Source organism: Lycium barbarum, chromosome 5 (genome assembly GCF_019175385.1).
Source record: "Lycium barbarum isolate Lr01 chromosome 5, ASM1917538v2, whole genome shotgun sequence".
Lineage (NCBI taxonomy): Eukaryota > Viridiplantae > Streptophyta > Magnoliopsida > Solanales > Solanaceae > Lycium > Lycium barbarum.
The window spans coordinates 57,610,523-57,630,261 of record NC_083341.1 but is presented as its reverse complement, the minus strand read 5'-3'; the positions used below and the strand labels follow the sequence as shown (position 1 = coordinate 57,630,261).

At 42.2% G+C, this 19,739-nt stretch overlaps 1 protein-coding gene across 1 annotated transcript; it reads left to right on the top strand.

Annotated features, from left to right (window-relative positions):
* Positions 1-9,744: 9,744 nt before the first annotated feature.
* On the top strand, positions 9,745-13,985 carry LOC132639413 (uncharacterized). The gene is made up of 2 exons (XM_060355859.1): positions 9,745-10,241; positions 13,703-13,985. The coding sequence occupies exons 1-2, from the start codon at positions 9,745-9,747 to the stop codon at positions 13,983-13,985; spliced, it is 780 nt and encodes a 259-aa protein (XP_060211842.1).
* Positions 13,986-19,739: the final 5,754 nt, after the last annotated feature.

The window sequence follows — 19,739 nt, the reverse complement described above, 5'->3', positions numbered from 1 at the left end:
TCATACTTACGTCGAGAACGGGGTAACCCTGTAATGAAATCCATATTAATCACTTCCCATTTCCAAGTTGGGATTTCTATAGCTTGCAATAATCCACCCGACTTTTGGTGTTCAATCTTCACTTATTGGCAATTAGGACACTGAGCTACGAATTCCGCTATATCTTTCTTCATTCCATTCCACCAGTATATAGACTTAAGATCATGATACATTTTCGTCGCTCCGGGTTGAACGGAGTAACGGGAACAATGAGTTTCCTTCAATATTTGGTGACGTAGACCTACCACATCGGGAACACATAACCTGCCTCGACATCGGAGAACTCCGTCTTCCGAAATATCAAATGATGACTCCTCCTTCTGAGGGAGTGTATCTCTGTACTGCATTATCATGGGATCCTCATATTGTTGCTCTTTTACTTCCGCTACTAGCGATGAAACTGCTGAATTCTAAATAGTGGTCCCCCGGCTACCTGAGTCCATCACTCGGACTCCTAGGCTAGCTAGCTGTTGGAGCTCACGGGTCATTTCTCTCTTCTCTTGTCGCACTTCACATAGACTTCCCATGGATCTGCGGCTAAGAGCGTCAGCCACAACGTTAGCCTTTCCGGGGTGATACAAGATGTCAACATCGTAATCCTTTAGCAACTCCAACCATCGTCGTTGTCGCAAATTCAACTCTTTCTGCTTGAAGATATACTGAAGGCTCTTATGATCTGTATAAATATCCACATGGACACCATATAAATAATGTCTCCATATCTTTAATGCATGGACCACCGCAGCCAATTCTAAATCATGTGTTGGATAATTCTGCTCATGTTTCCGTAACTGCCTTGAAGCATACGTAATCACCTTATCGTGCTGCATCAATACACAGCCTAGCCCAATACCTGAAGCATCACAATAAACGACATACCCCTCCAATCCCTCTAGAAGTGTCAAGACTGGGGCAGAAGTCAATCGGTCTTTCAACTCTTGGAAACTACGCTCGCAAGCATCTGTCCATTGAAACTTAGCTGACTTCTGAGTCAACTTTGTGAGTGGCGCAGAAATAGAGGAAAACCCTCAACAAATCTTCTGTAATAGCCTGCTAAGCCCAAAAATCTACGAACCTCCGTAGGAGTCGTGGGCCTTGGCCAAGTCTTCACAGCCTCAATCTTTTGGCTATCCACTCGAATACCGTCAGCTGCAACAATGTGGCCCAGAAATGATACCGAGTTCTACCAAAACTCACACTTGGAAAATTTTGCAAACAACTCTCGAGCTCGAAGAACTCCAAGGACAATTCACAAATGATCCGCATGCTCGTCCTCGGATCTAGAATACACTAAGATGTCGTCGATGAATACAATTACAAATAGATCCAGAAAAGGTCTGAATACATTGTTCATTAGGTCCATAAACACTGCCGGTGCATTAGTTAACCCGAACGACATCACTCGGAACTCAAAATGACCGTATCTTGTTCTGAAAGCTGTCTTAGGGATATCTTTCTCCCTAACTCTTACTTGGTGATACCCGGACCTCAAATCGATTTTTGAAAACCACTTGGCTCCTTGCAATTGATCAAATAGATCATCAATCCTCGAAAGAGGATATTTGTTCTTAATCGTCACCTTATTTAATTGCCGATAATCAATGCACATTCTCAAGGAGCCATCCTTCTTTCGGAAAAACAATACAGGGGCTCCCCATGGGGATGAACTGGGCCTAATAAATCCTTTATCAAGAAAGTATTTCAATTGCTCCTTCAACTCTTTCAATTCTGCGGGTGCCATTCTATAGGGAGGAATAGATATGGGTTTAGTGCCTGGCAACACATCAATAGTAAAATCGATCTCTCGCTCGGGAGGAAGGCCTGGAAGCTCTTCCGGGAACACATCCGGAAATTCGTTCACTACCGGGACTGACTGAAGAGTCGGCGACTCAGCTTCTACATCTTGAACTCGCACTAGGTGATAAATACACCCTTTCGTGATAATCTTCCTTGCCTTTAGATAGGAAATAAACCTACCTTTTGGTGATGCCGCATTCCCTTTCCATTCTAAGACTGGTTCTCCCGGAAACTGGAAATGAACCACCTTCATTCGGTAATCAACATTGGCATAACAAGAAGCAAACCAATCCATGCCCATAATAACGTCAAAATATACCATTTCTAGCTCATGCAAATCAATCATGGTACGACGATCACAAATCACAATCACAGAATTCCTATATACTCGACTAGCTATTACCGAGTCACCCACGGGTGTAGACACCTCAAAAGGTGTGATAGACTCCGGCTCAATTATAAATCGACCTACAATATATGGAGTAACATATGATAATGTGGAGCCCGGATCAATCAAAGCATATACATCATGAGAGAATAACGATAATATACCTGTGACCACATCAGGAGAAGACTCAAGATCTTGGCGTCCAGCCAAAGCATAAATATGGTGCTGAGGACCGCTAGTACTGGGAGCTCTGCCTCTACCTCTACCATGGCCGACTGGCGCATGTGAACCTGGGCCCGTAGGGCGTACAGATGCTGAAGATCCGGCTACCGACCCTGATGGCTGGGTCCTACCTCTACCATGCACTGAGGGGCAATCACGCATAATATGGCCCGGTCGACTACATGAATAGCAAACATCTGAACCCAATCGGCATTGACCCCAATGCGACCTCCCACACTGGGAACATCATGGTATAGGTGGCCTTGACTGGCCTGAATCACCTCTAAACTGGGACCCCGAATAACTCTGACTCGGCTCTGAACGAACAGATCTATCAAGGCCCTGGTCTGGAAACTGTGGAGGTGCACTGGTCATAGAATAGCCCGAATGTCTAGGGAACTGTTGCCTGTGTCCGCCTCTGGACTCACTTATTGGGCCCGAAGATCTGGCCCTCTTGCTATGTCCCCTATCCTGTTCGCGTTCACTTCTCCGCTGTTGTAGGCTTTCCTCTAAGTTCTGAGCATGTGCCTGAATGCGTGCAATATCCATACCGTCCTGAAGGGACGCAGTCAAGCATTTGTCCATCAGATGGGGCCCTTGGCCCTTTACAAATCGGTGTACCCTGTCGCCCATATCTGCTACCATGGCGGAAGCATACCTGGCCAAAGAGTTAAAACGGAGGCTATACTCTAGGGCACTCATACTGCCTTGCCTCAAATTTAAGAATTTATCGGCCCTAGCCCGCCGAACTTCTGGGGGCATGTAATGACGGAGAAAAGCATCAATAAACTCTTGCCATACCGGGAGAGGTGCATTGGCTCCCCGCGAAGCCATCCATACTGTATACAACTAGATCGAGACATCTCTCAATCTATAGGACGCTAGCTCTACCGACTTGGTGTCTGAAGCATGTATCAACCGGAGCGTCCTTAGCATACCATCAATAAAGTCTTGGGGATCCTCCTCCGGTTTTGACCGAAAGAATTCCGGAGGGTTCAAAGTAATGAAATCACGGGCTCTTGCACTAACAGCCCTATCACCATACCCTGAACTATGCCTCTGAGCCTGGGCCGCAACCAATTGAGTCAATAAAGTAATGACTTCTTTTACATCTTGGCCCGAAGCATTGGGTGGAGGAGCCGGAGCTGGGGCTGAGGCTCCCACGTGCTCCTCGGTAATAGGCATTGTCTGGGAAGGCTGAGATTGAGCCGCACTCTGGGACTCATGTTCCTCTACTACCGGTGGCGGTGCTCTTTCAGCCCGCTTTTCTGCCACCGTCTTGCCCTTTTGGGCTGCTGTAGCCTTTTTCTTTACAGGCATTCTCTGAAATACACAACACACTATTAAGGAACAAGAATTTCTTACATCATAGCTCTATCGCACGATTCTTATGAAGAAAGAAGGTCATTTATTCTTAAAATGTCCGCAGCTTCCTGTTTATAAGTGTGGCGCGCAACACACCCATAACCAGGACTCTACTAGACACGGCTCGTAGACACACCCTAGGACTGAACTGCTCTGATACCACTTTTGTCACGACCCGACTCGGGGCCGCGACGAGCACCCGGTGCTAGCCCACCCGGGCACCCTCTTAGCTTACTCTTATGCTTACATCTAGGTGAGCCACATAATTATACATGCATTTAAATTCATTCGTCAACTGGTCCCATATGGACAACCACACATTTATATCATCATAGGCATTTATGCCACATCAATATACATGGGCCAACGTGGCCGACAAAATGATATACAAGACATAGGCCGACAAGGACAAACACATCTACCCACACACACACACATGTCTACGAGTCTCTAAGAGTATAACATATCACACTAGCGGGACAGGACCCCGCTATGCCAATAATTATATACACAAAAGAATGAGTACCTAAAAGATATGGCTCCGAAGGAAATTGAGCTCCCTATGTAATCTCCGAATAGGCAGCTATGGATCAAGTCTGTCTCCCTGTGCACCTGCGGGCATGACGCAGCGTCCACAAACAAAAGGACGTCAGTACGAAGAATGTACTGAGTATGTAAAGCATGAGAAACATTAATAAATAAGCATCATGAACAACGTATGAATTAGCATAGGAGGGGGGGGGGGAGACAATAATATCATCGTCCTAGCACTTACCTGCCTTTCGTAGGACTTTCCATTTTTCATACGTATTTGTACACCTACGTCATCATCCGTATTCCATAATAGTACTCGTACCACACTTGTGCTCATGTTCGTGTACATGCCCTTATTCGTACTCTTATACATAGTCTTATCACATTCATATTCATATTATATACATAGTCATTTCATAGACATAGCATTTACATAACATACCCGACCTCATGGGATCGGTGTTTCATACATACTTGGCCAACCAAGGCTCAAGGTTACTCATACCTGGCCCTACCAAGGCTTCAGGGTTATCCTTACCATCTGCAGAGGTGTGCGCGCGTCTCGTAATCGTATACATACTTTATACATATTCATATACATATATCCTACCCGGCGTTATAAGCTCGGGGTGTCGTTATAGCCCTTCATAGGCACATGTAAGTTTAATAGCCCGTAGGCACCTTTAACTGAACGTAAAATTCCACCAGCAACCAACCTCCACTGTGATGGTTTTACGGTCCATTATACGGTCCGTAAAACATTATACGGTCCGTATAATGAGCCGTAAAACTCATCAGTTCACTGAACTTATTCTCATCACTTCATTTGATCTCCGATCCCTGCGGAACCTTCTTAACACTTGTTCAACACTTCAATACCAATCTAAGGGACGTTATAACTCTTCTCCAAGACATCACTAAGTCCTGGCTAACTCGTTGCTCGTAATCCCTTTCCGATATTCGTTCACTTGCGTACCAACGGAAAATTTCTGAGGTGTAACGACCAGGTACCGGAAACCTAATTATTTTTCTAAGTCTCAACCGAGGCCATCTGCTCACAACCACATACACAGACCCATATAAACACACGCTACGAACATACTCGTCGCCTCGAAATCTCCAACGGAGGTCTCGTTGACCGATTCAACCCCCGATACCTCATTTCCAACTTCTCAACCCAAGTCCCAAAATGCATTCGAATGAAACACCGTGTCAAAATGCATTCGAAGACTATAACTACTAAACGGGTCGTTACAGGGAGATGACCTCGTGTCAAGTACGGTCTATGACCCGAAAAACACCGCATCTCATATTACGTGCTATTTGGAAATATGTCATGTGCCTATGAATGAAACCATTGCCTTGTGAGGGGGGGGGGGGGGGGGGAGGGGAATTAACTTTGATTTCTGTTTTGTAGATGTCGATCAATTTAAGTTTTGATATGGTCCTAACTACTCCAGAGTTGCTGTGGATTTGGTGGGGCCTAATGTCCCCGAAGGAGAAAAAGGGAATTTAGTGTCATTTAGGAAACTTGACATCCATTATGACTATCACCAGTTGAAAGGAATTGATAGAGGTAATTGCTGAATTTTGGGATAGCGATCGGATGGTTTTCAGATTCGGGGATGACACCAAAATGACACCAACTTTGGAGGGGTTTAGGGATATGTTGTCTAGCATAGGCTCGGGGCTGAAAAGAAGAAAGAAACTCGACCAAAATGCTTTAATCCCAGAAAAACGCACCTACTCCCAATTTTGTAGAATGCTTTCTTTAAATTATGCTAATTGGGCTCATGGCCCCACTACACCCTTTGGAGAGATATACAAAAGGTTTGGAAGCCCGAACGGATTTGTGAAGCATCCTAGCTAATTCAAGACTTATGCCGAATGGACGGCCACCAGACCTTTGGCTTTCGCCATTTGCTTTGTAGGAACCATGGTTTTTCCCAAGGATTGGTCCTTAACCATAGATACCCGAGTCATTTCAGTCAACCATGCCATTTTGTACGGCATACCCTAACAAGAGAAAATCAAATACTTTGACATAACCCCAATCATACTGGCCAATATTTACCGAGCCCTGAGTCTCTGCCGGAACCACTACAAATACTTCCAAGGCTGTAACCTACTCCTGTAGTGGTGGATCCTCAAGCACATGATCAAGGTTAGGAGTGATCAGCACTTAAGTAAGCCGACCGAAAGTGATGGTCTTCGGGATTTTTTCCCAAACTTCAGAGAGCAAAATAGTCAGAGCTGGACATTCACCTTTTCTAGATTGAAGGAGGAAGAATTCAATGGATGTTCCATGACTTCGTGTCCACCAAAGTTGTGGTTAAAGGAAGAAAGTGTCCATTCTTACCACTTATGGGAATTCGGGGGATTCGCCCTTATGCACCTGCCAGGGTCTTGAGACAATTTGGGAGAATCCAAGTCATACCCCAGATCGGAGACATGGGGGATTTCATCATTTACTATGACATTGACAGACCACCGAGACCTTTATATTGCATATGAGAATGGAAGGATCGCATGATTTGGGGTCCCGATACCTTAGCCGAAGATAGGTTTCGGCCGGGTTGTGTTGTGGAGTATAAGGATTGGTTGAGGGCTGATTTACAAGGCACACTTCCTCCTAGACCTATTCTCTGCAGCTATGTCCAAGACATGGATTCACAAGCCGAGATCCGAGCCCGTTTGGTTCAGAGAAGAGCTGACGACAGAGATGCTAGGTATTTGGAGAAAATTGAGCATGACAAAGTCGTCATAGAAATTCTGAGACATGAGTTGGAGCTTACTAATGATTGTTTGATTGAGCTAGACGAATGGATGAAGAAGACTTTAGATAATGTCGCTCTACTGACCTTCACACAGAAAGGGTTTTTGATGGAGGCCACTTTGACATCAGCCCATCTTCACATCCAGACTACCCTCCAGAATGCAAAGAAGGCCAAGACTGATAGGGATCAGGCTTCATCATCCACCACTGGAGGACACTTTTGCTGATTTATTTTATGCATTGTCTTTACTGTATCTTTTGTACTCCTTCGGGGAAGAATAATATTATTAATGATTATGAGGCAATGGTTTGGTTCAAATGGCACATTTATGTTTCAAACGATTAGTATGCTTAGGAGAGCGCATAGTATAATCTTATAAACTACTTTGTGTGACTTATTTGCTTTCTTATGTTTCGCTTAAATTCTTAATTGATCTGGAATGCCGCCAACTCACCCAAAGAAAAACAATGAACAAAATTACCCGTACTAAGCCTAACAAATTTCTCAGAACTTGAAGATGAACAACAAAAATTCACCGAGCTCGAGATCATGAGAAAGAATGAGGTCTCGCTTTGCCGAAAGATTCAAGATCTCGAAAAGCAGATCCGAGCGGTCAAAGACAAGATCAAAGAGGTGGATGAGTTAATGGATTCGGCAGAGAGTTCGCCCGTGAAACCTATTGAAGCTCAAGGAGAGAACGTCCTGGACAAGCGAAAAGGGATTTTTCCCGAATACATTCGGATAATGGAGGAGTCTGAGGAAGAAGAAATAGAGTTGGAGCCGCATGCGCCCACGTGGCCGTTAAAGGGGGCTGCCTCCGCTGCACTATCAAGCCCAAAGAGGGAAGAAACCTCTGCTGCACCTTCAAGCCCAAAAAGAGAAGGGACTTCTTCTGCGCTATCAAGTCCTAGGGAAGAGATCGTGGGGCGAATAGGGTATGTACGACTAGCTTCGCCCGAATGGTGGGCTATTGCGATCAAGGCATTGGATTGTCCCTACCGCGTCTTGCCTAAGTACATTATGAGCGAGGAAATGATGATCAATTTTCGAAGTAAAGAAATAGTCAGTATTTGCTTCGATAGGTTGTCACCATGTTCTCCGGTCTTCACACACAAGAGGTTCCCTTATCACCAAGATCAGGCAGGGCAAACCATCAATGAACGTTTAGCTTTCAAGAAGAGACTCATCAATCTGATAGATGAGAAAAGCATCACCAAGATGTGGGGACCGCATTCACTTTTGGTCCATGAAAATATTATCCCCACTGAAGGGATTACTCTGATCACTAGCATTTGGTATTATGACTTTACAGTATTTAGGGACTCTTACGCCAGCATCTTCCAGAAGTTGGTCAGCATTGTGAAGATTAGCCCCATCAGAACTAGAACGGCTCAAACTGAAGGAGTTAGCAGCCGGAAAATGTGTCTGTACCATTTGGGAGCCTTGGGGCACGACATAAAAGAGTGCGATGCGTTCAAGTTTGAATTGGAGAATTTGGTCCACGAGGGCGTCATTTGGTTGGTGCTCCGATCTCAGTACTAGGATTTGGGGCCTTTAAGGCCAGAAAAGATTGAACGGACAAACAACCTGTTGACCACAAAAGAAAGGTCACCTTTTGGGTAGTTTTTAGGGGATCCCATTTTTTTGGAAGTCCTTGTAGGGCCTGGTCATAGGTAGGTTTTAAAATAGGAAGTCTTATTTTATGTAAACCGAACTACGGAAGGTCCTGACTTCCCGTGGAGGGATACGTAGGCAGTCTACGTAAGACATGGTTCCTATATATTAAAAATATTATATTCCCCTCACTTGACAAAAGCACAAGTACTCAAAATTCGGTACAAGAGATCAATTGGGCATTTAAATCAGACATATGATTATTTATGTGCTAAATGTTTTAAACTTCCATCTATGTGATATCTTAATTTTTCTTTCCATTGACTGACGGACTAACTTTGTTTGCCTTTGAGTTATTCTTTTCTTATAGAAAAAAAGGTTGATTCGTGTTCACACTAGCATACTTCACAAGATCCAGAGCTGCAATAGCCATCCTTATCCCAATAAGATAGAGACAAAGAAAATATGACCGGTACTTCTGAGAATGAAACTACCCGTACTGTTATTGCTCTCAGGGAATCACCTCTGCGCGAGCTGCCTGAGTCGTCGCCTACTGAAGATGTCATGAAAATGATATTTGAAAAAATCGTCCATCTTCGCCCATCTCTGAATTCACCGTTACCCAATCACTTCCCCACCCGGTCCATTATGACCACCATACCATTTACCCCAATTGACGGGCATATTGGTGCCTCAAACCACACCCTACCACCACTGAACACTAACCAAATTCCCAAAACCGCTCACTCTATCCTTTCTTACCCAACACCACAAAGTACCCATCCCGGCATCACTATATAGCCAAACGTTATCCCACTACCAACCGACAAAAGCACCCCTATTTCCCGAACTCGCCCTGCTGTTTCTTTCCACACACCTGTCACATCAGGCACCTTTTCACTAGATCATGAAATTGACCATTATGAGGAGATGGAAACGTGGATGGCTGAGCAGGAAAAATAGGAAGAAAGGCTTGAGTGAAAGATGACCGCAATGTTAGAATGATCCATGAGGACTACCCTCACCGGCACAGGCCTGAGCTATGATGACTTGTGTATGCACGCCAACTTGGATTTACCTGAGGGCTTCAAAGTACCCCATTTCGAGTTGTTCAATAGAACGGGCAATTCTAAAGCGCATCTATGGGCCTACTGTGACCAATTGGTCGGCGTCCGAGATAACCAAGCACTCATTATGAGGCTGTTCAGTCGAAGTTTGACCGGAGAAGCCTCAGAATGGTTCACGGCGCAAGACATACGCCGTTGGATCACATGGGAAGACATGGCTGTGGCTTTCATAGAAAGGTTTCTCTTTAACATGGAGACAGTACTAGATAGATACTACATGGAGAAAGTAAAACAAAAGTCCACCGAAAACTTCCGCGAGTATGCGAGCAGGTGGAGGACAGAGGCTTCCCGAGTACAACCCTCTATGGGCGAAGAAGAACTTGTGTCGATTTTCATCCGTTCACAAGAAATAAATTCTATGATAGAATGCTTTCAATGGTAAGAAGAACTTTATCTGAACTTTTCAAAATGGGCGAGGCCATAGAAGATGATCTCAAGACTGGCCGAATCATAAGATGACCGGAAAATCCGCTGGTTCAAGCTCAACCGGGTTCGTACGCAAGAAGAAGAATGTCACGACCCAAATTACTGATCGTGCGGGCACCCACACTAACCTCCCCCTGGTAGGCGAACCCTTCCCCTAACTACCTCAATTGATACAATATGCAGAATAACAATATGTAAACACACTCCAACAGTTTAAATATTAAAACCAATGCGGAACAAATACTTTTATTATAAGAAATTCCCAAAACCTAGTCTAGACTCGTACAATAGCTTCTAAGAAGTTTACAATTTGAAGTAAATAACAGACTCAAACTGGATACAACTTCTGTGTAAGGATAGAGAACAACAGAAATCTAAGAAGGGACTCTGGGTTGCAAGATCTCAAATAGCTCACCCAGGAGCCTTTGACGAATGACTTGAAACAGTCTCGAGACTCCGAACATCACCTGAAAACAACTCTACAATCCACAAGGAGTGTAGCAAGAGTAGTATGAGCACAACACAAGGCTCGTAGGTATCATAAGCCGACAATGGTTAGTTCATGCATATAAATAAGAAGCAACTAACATATAAGCAGATAAATAATCAAACATAGCACAACTCTAGCAAATATGGAAGTCTTGTAGTAACGATAGTTACAAGGGATTTCAATATCTCAGGTTATAAGCCTAGGTGGAAATCTCTAAACCTTGAGTCCATCAAGCCTCCAAAATCAATACATTACAAATAACAACAAATCAATAATTCACCAATCAAGAATCAATAAGAGAATGTGCCAGGCAATGGCATGAATATCAATTCAAATGGAGTGCAATGCAATGCAATGCCGTGCTATGAAATGCATTAGTCACCTCTCACGCTCCACTCTCGTACACACATGCTATGGCAATGCCTCTAGTCATGACCCATGGGGGACCCGCGAAGTCCATATACCACTCGTGCTCTCCGGCAGAAACCTCAGAGGCTATCAATCACTTTCAATCTCTGCCAAAGACCTCGGAGTCTCTCTGTCACGCTCAATCTCCGACAAAGACCTCGGAGTCTCTCAATCACTCTCCTCACCATTAGGACAACATAAGAGTAATATGAAAGCATGTAAAACATAAGGTCATGAATATTTACCCTTCCCTTTCATGAGATGAGTGAGCTAGTATGTGACAGAGATACAACTAGGTGATAATCACATCAAATAACACATGGAATATGGGATGCATGCCTCGCATGAAATCAACCTCAATAATCACCGCATTCATAGGTTCCACAGATTCATATTATGAAATGCAATTCAATATTCAATTTCTCAGTAATAACCTTCCTCTTCCATATGACAAGTGAGATAACAAGAGAGAGAGAGACATAATTATATCAAGTAGATGAAATCACAACCATGATGACAAGCCCATATAACAATATCGCAATAATGGCGACAAACCCACATAACAGTATCACAATAATGTCCACAAGCCTACGTAACAGTATCACAATAATGGCGATAAGCCCACATAACAGCTGACAATACCAACCTTCACCTTCGCACCATGCCTTAAGGCCTATCATGCTTTCCCCGTCATTCACTATTATCCACATACATTTCGCTAACTGGAGTCTAGACATAAAGTAAACCGTAACCTACTTCGAAGCCAAAAAGGATCCTCGAATAATCAAACTTGAGCTTTCCCCCTTCCGTAATGCTTCCGAATGATTGAAATCTAACAATTAGATATTCTACGTTAGAATACAATTCCATCCACCATTCTCTCAAATCATAAATTCTCATTTTGTTAGGACTAGGACTCGAAACCTTCGATTACTCCAGAATCTTAAATTAGGACTAACATCTCATTTTCCACATCTCAAATACCATAAATTTGAAAGTGTACATGTAATCCAATACTCTAATATTTAATTACAATTATAGTACATTAAAGAGAAAATAAAGGTACAACCTAATGAATCTATTCTATATAATATGTAACAGTTAGTAGAATCTTTCTACTTTATCATTTATCGAGTAATGTACAAGATTATTAAGAATAATTATTAATAATAAGTTGAGTCAGCATCCTGAAAAAAAGAAGAATGAAACGAAAACAGTAACAATAGAATTGTAGCAAAACTTTAACCTATAACTTTCCTTTATCCTCATCATTACTACCTAATGATTACCTAATCATTATACTGACCTAAAAATTTATTACTCCCTCCGTAAAATCCAACCAGTAGGACCAAAATTGTACACAGCAATATTCATTCTATCACGTTCTCGATTATTAGCAAATCCTTATTCTTTTAATAATTATTATACAATGATTCCTTTGCCCTCTTCTATTAAACAAATATAACTTAAATCAAGTTCTATCATACCTGATGCTCACGCTGATGTACCCGAAAAATTTGATCCAAAACAAAAAACTATACTTTCTTCGCTCGTTTTCCGTCTGTTGTTATGTCAAGGAGGTTTTGTACTAACTGCTTCCTTCTTTCAAAAATTAAGAAAATCAATACCCTGATATTTTATCCCCACAACCACTACAATGTGGTTTTAGCTAGAATAGACAATGGGTTTGGCCCACTTCTTTACCGCAATAGCCTCCCTAATTCACTTATTCAATTAACCACTTTGTTTTATCGAAATATTACCCACTCCGTCAAATACTATATTTACCAACTTATACCTCATATGTATGCAAATAATATTTCTGTCAATAAACTATTCACACACATTAAATACATATATTCTAAAATTTACTCGTCAATTAAATAACCGAGTCACGCGTTATCGCAAGCTATAGGGACATCCGATAAAATTAGACCACGAAAAGGGTGTTTTAGGGATATTAGGCCTAAAAGTGCTAAACAACCAAATGGGTCATTACAAAGGAAGATGTGGCTAGCATATCCCACACTCCTAGCCCCAAACCTAAAAGAAGGGAATATTTCCCGATGGAAGCACACGCTTCACCTCCCCTAAATACCAACATTCCCACCCCTTACAACACGGTGCCGGTATATTACGCGCAACCAACCTTTCAATCACCACCCCAAAATTACCAAGCTCCACAAAATTCCTTCCAGTCACCACCCCCAAATTACCAAGCTCCACAGCCAAATTATCAAACTCCCTCACCCATTTACTGCACTCCACAAAGTAACCAACCCAATGCCTACCAAAATCAACCACCACCAAATGCTTATAATGCGACACGTCAGAAATTCCAGAAGAAACCACCTCGGGTATTCACCCCTCTGATTCAATCTCAGACTGATTTATTCAAAAGATTAAGTGTGGCTGGGATGATTCAGACACTTCCCCCAAAGGTCGTCGGCCTAAAAAATCGATTTTACTGAGCTGATCAGACATGTGTCTATCATTCCAATGGCATAGGACACAGTATTGAAGATTGCATTAATCTCAAGTTCAAAATGCAAGACCTGATCGACCAAAAGGAAATTGTACTCCAAACAGCCCCTCCAAATATGCAAACCAACCCTTTGTCGAACTATGGCAACAGTGTGATTCACATGATTGAGAGAAAGGAAGATTGGGTCGCAGGAAGGCCCATAATCCGTGATTCTGTGAAAGAGCTTGAGCGCACAGTAGCGTCATTGTCTTTGCAAGAATGCCCGCGATTTAAAGTATTAATCCCTGCACCGGTGACAGCGCATATAGCTTAAGTGACTCCGGCACCACATCGCAAAGAGTTCATAGTGCAAGTGGCTGTCGCACATGGAATTACAAGATCAGGAAGATGCTACACTCCCGAAGACCTGGTTTAAGGGGCACCCTGAAAGGAGGGAAATCAGAAAAGGACTATCACCGAAGGTGAAGCTGAAGATTTCTGGTGCCGAATACATCCAAAAGAATACTCCATTGTTGAGTATTTAAAGAAAACGCCGACCCAAATCTCGGTATTGGCATTGTTGCAAAGTTCACCTCAACACCGCCTGGCGTTGATGAAGGTATTAGAAGAAGTTCACGTCCCAGCTGGAACAAACAGTGAAAATCTGGCCGAAATGGTCACTCATGTCATGGGGAAACATCAAATTGCCTTCATAGAGAAAGAGTTTCCCAAAGAAGGCACAAATCATAATAAAGCCCTACACATCACTATCATGTGCCGCAACAAAATGGTAACCCGAGTATTAATCGACAATGGAGCGGGACTTAATATTTGTCCTGAGTCTACCGTAACTCAGCTAGGATATGACCTTGGAAAGGTTCGTCAGAGCCACACTAACATAAGAGCATTCGACAGAGGATGTTGTGATGCCACTGGGGTAGTTGACTGGGACATTCAAATAGGACCAACTGAGTTCACCACCAAATTCCAAGTCATGGAAATACCCGCCAATTATAATTTGCTTCTGGGAAGACCATGGATTCACATGGTAGGGGCAGTACCGTCCTCGCTCCATCAATCTGTAAAATTTGTCTAGAAAGGGGAAAAAATGGCGTTCCACAGAGAAGTCAAAATGCACAATTACCCAGATAATTCTATACCTGTCATTGAAGCTGTACCTAAAGGAACAGATTTTCATGTGTTGGAGTTAGTGGGAGAGGCCCATAAGATAGATTCCCTGGAACCTCCCATGCCAGCAGTATACAAAATTATTGCTTCTACCATGCTCTTAAAAAGGTTTGTGTTATATCCCGCATTTTGTACATTCGGATAATTCAAGACAATTGCAAGAAGTTAAGGACAAAGATATATTTTTATCTTGTTTAATACACAAGTTGTGTATGAAATTTTTTGACATGGAAGTATTAGGTAAAGATAGGGGTAAAAAGGGAAATTCACAAGGTGGCCTATGGAAATCTTAAGGAAAATATGGGGTTAAAAGTTGATTTTGGAAAACTTGAAATTCTTGAAATAATAGGCCAAGTGGGCCGTGTAAATGGAGTGGGCTTAGGCCCACATGGAGGCTTGATGAATAAGATAAAAGATGACTAAGTCATCATATTTTTCATCTTTATCCCTAGAAATTTCAAGAAACTTGGAGAACCAATAAGTGAAGGCAAAAATAAGAGGCCATTCAGCCATGCCCAACCAAGCAAGAACCTTGGAAAAGAATTGATCAAAAAATATTTTCTTCTAGCTAAACAACCAATTGAAAGGTCCCTAGCAAAGTGAAGTGGTCATTGGAGCAGGTAAAACATCTATTCTTGCAAACTACAAATCCTAGCCAAGTGAGAAGTTAAGGGAAAAAGGTAAGGTTTAATCCCTTTCTTATATGTTATGGATGATTATGTGTGTTGTAGTATGTAAAAGTGGATGAAATTCATGAAAATATGGATGTTATATGTGGCCGTGTATATGTAGTGTGTGGCCGTGTAGATATGGTGAGGTGTAGGAATGATGAATCAATTATTTTATCTAGTGTTTGGTTGTTGTTGTTGTGGATTCTATGTTGATAATGGAAGTTTGATGATTCTAGTTGAAGTTGTAAGTGTTGGAGAGTTGTTTTAGAAGCCAATGTAATTTGAATATAGTTTCTTGTATTTATGGAAAATAATGTTGTTAGTGTGTGAATTTTTGGTGTGGTTCATGAATTTGAAGGAAGGAAATGTGTTGTTATTGTTCTTGTTCTATTTGGAAGGTTTCGGGTGGAATGGCATATTGGTTGGATTATTTTGAATATTGTTTGAGTGGTTTCGGTTAGTACTTGAATACGTGGACAATTGTGAATTGAACATAAATGAAACACCGTCGAAGTTTGTAGAAAGAAGTTGCTAACGTTAGTATGGGTTTTGGATTGATTGTGGATATTGTTAGAATAACTGTTGGTATTGTTGTTGATAATTTGGCCGAGTTGAATTCTCGGATTTGTTGTTGATGATTTGGCCGAGTTGGATTCTCGGGGATAGTTGTATTTACAGGGGAAATGCTGCCGAAATTTCTGTAAATAAAGTGTTGATTGAGAATTGGGCTTCCAAGTAGCTATAGCTAATGTTTGGTATATACTAATATTGTTGTAGGTCTTGCGAAGCCAAGGATTTAAATTCAGATTAGCTTAGGAAGCGGGCAAGGTATGTAAGGCTTATCCTTTCTTTCTTTTGGCATGATCTTTGTGAAACCAACATGACAAGGTATATGTATGATATCAAAGAAACTCCTATTCTTAGAGCCACTAGGATGGCTAACGTTCTTGACTTCCGAAGATTTGTTCTGCTATGTCTTGATACGTGTATATGGTTCCAAAAGTTCTATTTTGATTTGATCCATAGCGATATTCGAAAGGTACTTGATATGATTATTGCTCTGATTTTCCAAAAATAGCTTCTGAAACGTTTGTAGAAGGTTCTGTACTTCAAACGCTCATAACTTTCTTATACCAAGTCGGATTGACCTGAAACTTGTTTCTGAGCCTTCAGGTGTCGATAAGTATACTTGTCCATCGAGTCTTAAAAATTTGTTCTATGTGCATATGTATAGGAAGCGACGCTTTATGAGATTTATGATCTTGTTCTAAGTTCTCCTAACGCTGCTATTCGTCGCTAGTCTCACCTTATAATAATTGTTCCTTCAAGGTGAGACAAAGCCATAATATAACCGGAGGTTACCGACCTTACGTCACTCCGATAGAGACATAATATTCTTTGGGCTCTCCTGCATGCTGCTATATGATATATGTATATGTATATGTATACGGGGAAGATGGGAAAAAGGGCCAGAGCGCTATAGACGCTGGGATATACACACGATACATGTATCTGCATATGCCATGATATCATCCCGGACGCGGGATGCCCGGACGCGGGACATATGTGGTTAAATGGATCGGTTGCCGACGCCTCGGCAACATGATATGTTCTATTTTCTATATATATGAACAAAAAATGTTTTTCAAAGAAAGCTAAGCATGCATGGAATCCGCCCTAAGAGGCACTCACATGTACAGGTTACTCTTTTATCTTATGATATGCTCTATATTTCCATTTTGTTATTATCCATACTTGTATCCATTATTATATTATCGTTCATGCCTTACATACTCGGTACATTACTCGTACTGACGTCCCTTCTTGCGGACGCTGTGTTCATGCCCACAGGTAGACGGGGAGACGGTACGGGTCCCTAGGAGCTTTGTCAGCAGCTTTGCAGAAGCGCTCCACTACGCCGGAGTCGCCACATATTGGTATATCCTTTGTGTACATGTTTTGGGGCATGGCGAGGTCCTGTCCTACCCTAATGTTCAATATTCCAGATAGAGGCTCGTATATATATATATATATATATATATATATATATATATATATATATCTGTGTGTGTGCGTGTGTGTGTGGGTAATAGACGTCTCATGATCACCTTAGTGCATATTTTTGTATATCGCTTTTGACATCTCGAGAGCTTATGCCCGTATGCATGTTTTGTGAAGATGTTTAGCGACCATCTCATCGCGAGCATGTTGGGGATTTTAATTGTATAGGTTAAACGATAGATAGTGTGATAAGGGGTGCTCGGTAGCCAATACTGGGTACCTGTCATGGCCCTCTGGTTGGGTCGTGACAGTTTGAACATGGGAGGGGTCTGGTGAAAAACCTACAGGGTATCACCGAGTCCATTCCCATTCTCTAAGATAATTTTCACTATGGGCTTGGTTACGTCCCACCAGAAGAAGAGATATCTACTAAGAAAAAACAAGAGGTTACGGATCTTTGCAAACCCATTCCAAACCTGTACTAGTCATTCCCCCGCAGAATGTCTATCCCTAGAGATGATGACATTGAAGAAGGGATAAGGATGCTATTCCAAGAAGAAGATTGCTCCGTGAGTCTAGAAGAATGTGCTGAAGCGCCTACCATCATAGAGGTAGAATCGGGCGAGCAGTTGTCCAACTAGACCTGTACCACACTACTGGCTCTTCAATAGAGAAAGATGAATTTATTTTGAAAATGGGGAGAATAAGTCGAGGCCCGATTGCTCACCCTTTTGTCACTTATATCCCTCATAATGTTTTCAAAAACGAAAATGGCTTGATCCAAGCCAGGACCACAGTTTGTACTTCTGAATATTTTTAAATTAATAAAAGCCTCGGTTTATCAAAACTATTTTATTTATTTGTTGCATGCATGTTTTATACTAACATATTTTGCCTTGAATTTTTTCCAGTAATAAAAACAATATGTCATGACATGTTGCGAAACAAATGAGTCAGGCCACATAGAGGAAAAAGAGTATGAGGAATACAATGAGACCACAATGCTACCCAAGGGTCTTCCAGAAGAAGTAGAACATCTAGAGAATGAGCAAAAGCTAAATGTGGATGAAACAGAAGCCATAAATCTAGGTGATGAAGAGAATGTCAGAGAGAGAAGGATAAGTGCGCACCTAGAGACGCCTTTAAAAGAAGAATTGATAAGTTTACTAAGGGAGTACGTGGATATCTTCGCGTGGTCATATGCTGATATGCCAGGACTAAGCACCAGCGTAGTATCCCACAGGTTACCCATCAATGAGGGTTTTTCTCCAGTAAAGCAGAAAACCCGGTAGTTTAAATCAGACCTTAGTATCTGAATCAAAGATGAGGTGGAAAAACAGATTAAGTCGGGAGTGATGGAAGTGACCCCATACCCTACATGGCTAGCCAACATATTCTCGGTACCTAAGAAAGACGGCAAGATAAGAATCTGTGTGGATTACCAAGATCTTAACAAGGCTAGCCCATAGGATAATTTTCCACTCCCGAACATCCATATACTTATAGATAATGGTGCTAAACATGAGCTACAATCGTTTGTGGATTGTTTTACCAGCTACCGTCAAATCCGAATGGATAGAGAGGATGCTGAGAAAACATCCTTCATCACTCCATGGGGAGTGTACCATTATAGGGTAATGCCCTTCGGCCTCAAGAATGCCGGCGTAACATACATGAGAGCAATGACTACCATTTTCCATGACATAATCCATAGAGAGATTGAAGTCTATATGGATGATATCATTATCAAGTCAAGGGAAAGTTCGGAGTATACCACACATTTGAGGAAATTCTTCAACAGGCTCCGAAAGTTTAACTTGAAACTGAACCCGACCAAATGTGCGTTCGGAGTACCGGCCGAAAAATTATTGGGGTTCATAGTCAGCCGAAAGGGCACAGAGCTAGACCCAATAAAGATCAAAGAAATCCAAGAATTACCTCTTCCCCAAACTAAGAAAGAAGTCATGAGTTTCCTGGGAAGGCTGAATTACATTGGGCGATTCATAGCTCAATCCACCGTTATTGTTGAGGCCATCCTCAAGCTCTTGAAAAAGGATGCTCCTACAAAATGGATAGAGGAGTGCCAAAAGGCATTCGACACTATCAAGCGATAACTGTGCAACCCACTAATCTTGGTACCACCAAGGCCTAAGAGCCCATTGCTGCTATACTTTTCAGTTGCTGAAAAGGCCTTCGGTTGCATGTTAGGACAACACGATGAAGAAGGA